The sequence below is a fragment of the Nelumbo lutea genome, chromosome 5, assembly GCF_056320005.1.
Source record: "Nelumbo lutea isolate HS-2025 chromosome 5, American lotus-T2T, whole genome shotgun sequence".
NCBI lineage: Eukaryota > Viridiplantae > Streptophyta > Magnoliopsida > Proteales > Nelumbonaceae > Nelumbo > Nelumbo lutea.
The window spans coordinates 13,026,465-13,033,153 of NC_142688.1; the positions used below are offsets into that span (position 1 = coordinate 13,026,465).

At 39.2% G+C, this 6,689-nt stretch overlaps 1 protein-coding gene across 1 annotated transcript; it reads left to right on the forward strand.

The window, feature by feature from the left end:
• The first annotated feature begins 408 nt into the window (after positions 1–408).
• Positions 409–1,798, forward strand: AR781 (DUF1645-domain containing protein). Its single transcript, XM_088942739.1, is given in 2 exon segments — positions 409–649; positions 651–1,798. Coding segments are annotated over 2 exon segments (1,071 nt in total). The 5' UTR covers positions 409–515; the 3' UTR covers positions 1,588–1,798.
• Positions 1,799–6,689: the final 4,891 nt, after the last annotated feature.

Genomic DNA, 6,689 nt, shown 5'->3' on the forward strand with positions numbered 1-6,689 from the left:
GACAAAATTACCCCTTTCCCGTCCGGCCTATTCTCTTTTTTTTTGGGTAAGACATCCGGCCTATTCATAGAAGCAATAAGAGTGAGAAGAGTATTCTGGGGTTAAAAATTAAAAAAAAAAAGAAGGTTGTCAGATCCCAAATCTAGCGAGCATTTAACCCGGGAGGGTATATTTGCTGCTTCACTTACCCACTTTTAAATGTCGCGATCAAAACATTTAATTTAAGAAAAATAAGAAACCTTTATATATAGATTTTTAGTTTAAGTTTTAAAAAACCAAAACGAAGAGAGAGAGGCGACGACGACGACGCTCTGGACGTCATAATAACGAAATAAAAAAGGCGGCTTCTTTCGTTTGTTGGTCAATCATCTCTCCTTCTCCCCTCTTTCCTCTCCCTTTCCCTCTCTCTTTCTCTCTCTCTCTCTCTCTCTCCCTCTTTCTTATAAAAAGTCAGAAGTTCAGCTTCTCAATTGAGCGAGCCGTAAGGACAGAATCCCAAACTCCCATACTCGATAATGGAGGTGGTGATACGGGCACCACCCAGCGGCATGGATTTCAACTTCGACAGCGCCTGCTCTTCCCCCTACATCAGCGCTCCTTCCAGCCCCAAACGTTTTGGTGAGTTTTTCAGCGCTCCCACTAGTCCTACTAGCTGCAATCTATCGCGGCTTCAACGATTTTTCCATCACCAGCGGCACCGGCGGCAGGGGTGGCTCTTCTTCGATCATCCCATTTGACTGGGAACAGAAACCTGAAAAATCGAAATCCAGCGACACCCAGAACGACGATGACGACTTCGCCTTTGATTTCAGTGGTCAGTTAGAGACAGCTTCGCTCACCGCCGATGAACTCTTCGACGGAGGCGTCATTAAACCTTTAAAACTTCCTCCTCGGTTACAGCAGGTTCCTAGCGGAGTTGACGAATTTTCTACTCGGAAGAGCGCTATTTCGTCGCCGAGGTCCCCAAGATCACCTGTCTCGAAGGGGAAAAGGATAATTCGTGAAGCGTTGTCCCCGCGCCACAAGAAAGACTTCGACCCGTTCGCAGCTGCAATTGAGCAAGCGCGTAAAGGATCGGAACGCGATCGAGGGAGAGAAAGATTCTCTGGTTCGAATTCCGGCCGTAGAGGTACCCGATCGCTGTCGCCTTTCAGAGTTTCTGCGTTCCCATGGGAAGAAAAAGAACAACAGCAAAGTACCAAACCCGCTTCATCAAATTCAAAATCTTCTTCTACATCGTCGTCGTCTTTGAAGGGGAGCAAGAAATGGAGGCTGAAAGATTTTCTGTTGTTTCGAAGCGCTTCAGAAGGTCGAGCGACGGACAAGGATCCTTTCCGAAAATTCGCGGTTTTATCCAAGAAGCAGGACGACGTAAAGAACTCGAGCTTCCGGTCAACCGACAGCTCCGGTTCGAGGAGAAGAGGACGAGTTTCAGCTCACGAGTTGCATTACACGGTGAACAGGGCGGTATCTGAGGAGTTGAAGAAGAAGACCTTCTTGCCGTATAAACAGGGTCTTTTGGGTTGCTTGGGCTTCAATCCGACCGTCCATGGGCTTGCCAGGGGCTTTGGTTCCCTTACACGTTGATGGGTTGATCATGAATCGACCAAAAACCCTTTGGTTCTTTCATTTCTATGCATGCATGATTAAGTAAAATCTGCAGGGGATTAACTCTTCTAGTAAAAAATTTCCCTTTATTACAAATCTGTTTGTTTTGGTGTAAAGGTTCTATTGCTTTGAATTGAATTGTAAAAGGCAGACACAGAAGACTCAAGTGATACACTATTAATTTTTTTAATCTTTATTAACTTTGAAACGTTGAATCAAACGTTCCAAAGTGGTCAATAAGGCTGGCTGGTTTTAATTTGAAAGCGTGATATTAGAATCCATGGGTTACGTTGGTGGGTCTCAATAACTCTCAACGCTCTAACATTTATTATTGTATTCGAGTTGCATGGATTCAAACTCAAAGCAGGCAAACTGATCAATGAAGATGGATGTCGACCTTCATGATAAATCATAATATAATTAAAGGTGTTGCCTTTATTGTTGTGGACTGTAAAAGAGCCAAAAAGGAGAAGAGGGGATAGTAGCAATAGAGAGTGGTTGTAGGAATAACTTTTGGAAAGACAAGTAATGTCGAACTCAGAGGAGACCCACATGAGATCCTGTAATCATCCATTATTTTCTTCTTTTTGAGGGAGGGGTGTGGTGCAACATCATCATCATTGAACTGAATTGAACAATCTTTTCCTTTTTCTTTTTGTTTCCCCCTGCACTCTAAAAAGGGAGTTTGTTGCATTTGCATAGTGCATACATACATGGGTGGTGGACTGATGGTGATGGTAGTGATCATATATATGCATCTCTTGGTCATACTTTTCATACCTACGTATTACATTGCATGGTTGATGTCTAGAGAGAGTTTCCTTTTTCTTTTCACTGTTCTTCATTTAATTTCTCCATGTTTGATTAATACAAAATATATAGCGTTACAGGGAATGTAAGGAAAAAAAAAAAATTCAGGCTTTTGGTGTTACGCGCATAGTCTATAAACTGGTTTAAATTGGCTCAAAAGAAAAGAACTGGTTCTGGCAAGAGTACAATAATCTTTCATGCATCCATGTTTTAATTTGCAGTCGGAGATTATTCATTTCTCGTTAATATAGGAGTGTCAATCCAGCACCACACCAGTTCTTCTGTCTAAATCTGTTTGACGTTAAAAAAGGGTACACCTCCATGCTTGACTTGGCCGACGACGGACCTGATCATGTCTCTTTAATCTTCCTGAGTTGATTCAAGAATATCCACGAGTTGTAGGCTTGTAATCAATCAAATAATTGTCAAATTGACGAGTAGATTTGCAAGTTGATTAGTTACCCAACAATAAATCTCTACTAAATAAAGTGGTTGCACGTCAATATATAGACTTAGAATCGATTTTCTAACATCTGTATAAATAAACAAACTGCAGGAAGCAAGCAAATGAATAGATAAGGATGATGGGTGTCATCGACCAATGGTAGTCGGTAGTAGAAATGAGGGGTTTGGGCCAATACAAGGTGGGTTTGATCTTAAGTCCATGTTTGTTGTGAGAATTAACTATGATGAATTTTATAATTCTAAAAATCAATTTTTAATTGTGATGTATGAAAATCATCTGAGCTAATGATAATTCTTTTGGTGGGACTAGCTCAAAAATAATTTGGGGATTAATTGATTGTATAGTATTTAGCTCAAGATTTATTTTTCAAAAGTGATTCTTTGGAAATTGGAACTAACACATGCAGCTAGCTAGAAAGGGATTAAGAAATAAGAAACATAAATGGAGAAAGGGTTATTTCAGTTATACATTTGTTTTGGAGACTTGCTAATTCTGAGCAAGTATGATGTGTATCAGTGTATGTATGTAGCCTTTTGAATATTTTGTTGGAGAGTTCCACATAGGAAAACTCTCTCTCTCTAACACAAATGAGCCAATGAATAAGTTGCTGGATTGATGTGAATGTGGATAAAAGAAAAGTAATAAAACAAGGAAAAATGGAAAACAGTAAAAAGAAAAAGAAGAACGGTAATAGGGTCAATTAACATTAAAAAGAAGCGTATTGTCGGTGTCATCAGATGTAACTCATGACAATACAAGGCTGCACAATGTTGGCGGGGCATACATGGGTTGTTGAATAGATTCATTGCAAATATATGATGATGTCGATACTTGCTTTAGCTTCATCTTCCAAACCCCACCATGTAAAAATATTTGTACAAATGTTTTTCTCAACTAGCGGAATGCATAAACAATTGTTCAAGGTATTGTTTTTAATTTATCTGGTTAGACGTGTACACAATTAGTCCAGGCGGCCACATACAGACAAATGCATTAGTTGCTTGGATTGCAAACCAACATTGAACGAGTCTCACCCTCTCAATCGAAAGATTGCCTTTTTTAACCCAATCTCTTCGGGAAAAAAAAAAAAGAAAGAAAGAAAGAAAAAAAGGCAGCACCACTAGATTATTTTCATGCTCACTTTTGCTAGCTCCATTTAAAAAAGGAGAGAATGCTCCTTTCAATGGTGGATAACTCCATGCCACCCGTTCCACGGTTGAATGCATGGGCATTTTCTCATCTTACGACTTGATGATTTGTGATTATTTTAAGACTCTACGTTATTGTTGTTGCATGCTTTGCATATTATATTACATTTATATGTACGTGGTCGTGAATTGTGAAAATCCAGATGACCAGATCATGCTGATTGTTTGTCTAACAACCCTGTAACAGATCCAGATCGTCTTTATTCACGAGGGAAGAGGGATTTCAACTCCACATATCATGAGAAGTTTTTTTGCTCCCCTATTTGAGGTATTAAACAAAATCAAGGCTCTTTGTTTGCAGTTCAAATCTGAATCAGATAAATTTTTTTTGCCTGATCCAGTTTTGCATCCATTTGTTTATAACTATGATCTGTTGATACAAAACTTGTTTTTTTTTTTGGGTCATTTGCACTACCATGCATCCCAAAAATTGATAGAAAATTTAAAACGGGGAAATCATCTTATTTCCTACTTCACTCTACCTTCATTCTCATTCATATAAGGTGGGTGGATATCACATCATTTAAATTCCAACCTCAATTCTTTCAAGTTTCAATTAAACAAGAGAAAATCAAATCTGAAGCAAAAAAGTAAACCATAATATACACTCACCTTATTTGCATTTCTATACACTTGAACGAATGCAAACGAAATTTACACTACAAACAAACAGAGCCAGGTGAGGCAATGGTGTAGTCTGCTCTGCACGTCTAATTTATTTCTTGATTACTTCAAAGTTAAGGCTTGAAACTAGATGTGATTCAGATCGGAATAGTTTTTACTTTTTTACTTTTATTTATGAATATATCCCATCGGTACCGGCAGTTGCGATGGTTCTCATCTATTCCAGACGTCGTAGACCAAAATGGATCCTGTTGGCTGTTCAGTGTTTAGCAAAGCATGTACTGATTGGTGTTGGTGTGGTCACCGGTCAGTAGTGTCTATGTGTGTGTGTGAATGCACGCACATAGGGTTGACGCATGCAAGAAAGCAAATGATGAAAAAGGTGGGATGCCCCACCAGTGTCTCCTCCACCTGTGTCTTCTATCCAAAATTCTAATTCTAATAAATAAAATAAAAAGTCTGAAGAAGGAGAAGACAAGCTACCAGCCACATGCTATTCTTTTGACTTCTTCATGGTCTTGCCGGTTTCTCTGACTAGTCAAACAACTTAATGGATGGCTGATATTTTATATTGCATATAAAACAGCACGTGCTAAGTTCATTTTGTTCATCGAGTCGAGTCAAAACGACTCAGCCGAGTCTTGGGACGTGGAAACAACGTGTTTGCGGTTAGGTTATTAACAAGAAAAATAATGCCATCTAATTAATCATGCGTGGTCTATCGTGGCTAAAATAGTAGCCACGTGACAAATCACAACTTTTATTCCTCAATGACCATCCCCAAATATCGGTGCCCTCTATTTTTACCAGAATGTATCCTTCCTGTTACATGTCATTCAAATTTCTATCCATTGGAGTTTCTAATTGCACCCAAATTTTACAGGTAAACGTATTTAAAAAATGGTGCTTGAACGACAATAACTGTGTTTTGCCATGTGGTCATACAATTTAATAAGTCAAAAGGTGACATCATCTCGCTTACAACTTCTGACTGGAAATCAGATTTGCTCCTCACAGCGCACTTCATACCAACCTCACATCACATCTAAAAGGTTTGTGTGGGGCACGCTCTGTTCCAATGCAGGACTGTGATGTGCTGTGAAGTTGGTGCGAGACATGCTCTGTGAGGAACAAATCAAGATTCTTCTGACTCCTATTTCCAGTGTGAATAGGCAAATGCAAGAGTTCAAAATGGGCTGAAATGCAAATTCTGGTTCACTTCTAGAGGAAAATGAATGATTCTCAGCTTACATGGAAAGAGAATGAAGGGAAGAGAAAGGTTCTATCCGTTTTTTCCAGATGAAAAATTTATACTGTTGGAGCCCATAAATGTAATTAACTTGAAACCAGTGTTTCTGTTGACCTAGGCAGTTGGACCATTTGGCCCAAGAACCATCCAGGCAACTGGTTCCATTTCACCCTTAACCTGTTCCTTAACTTAAAAACCATTGACTTGACTTGGTCAGCAACTCAATGACCGGGGCAGTTAAACCATCAACCCAGACAGCAGTTTTTGACCATTTTTATTTTAATTTTTTAATTTTGGAACGGGTTGTTTGTTCCAATCAGACGTCAAACTGTTGACCCAACCATCGGTGGCCAAAACGGTTCTAGTTCTGGGTTGGTTTTTAAAACATTGCTTACATTGCAATGCAGCCCTAATGAGTAGGGATGATCATGGTCTGGGCCTGGGCCTAGGTCAGGCTCAGCAGATGATAATAAGGCTTACAAACCAAGCCAAGCCAAACTTTGGGCCTATGACAACTAATAGTAAAAATTTAATTATTATTTTTTGATAAATAGTATAAATTTAATTATTTAAAATCTTTAAATTAAATGATGCACAAAACCTAAGCCAGGGCAAACTTGGCTAGGCTTGGACCTAACAGGAAAAATCAGATTAGCTGAATACTTTAGTTATGTAGGATGTAGCGCATAGAGAGGTTGAATCAAGTTCCATGCTTTTTATAACT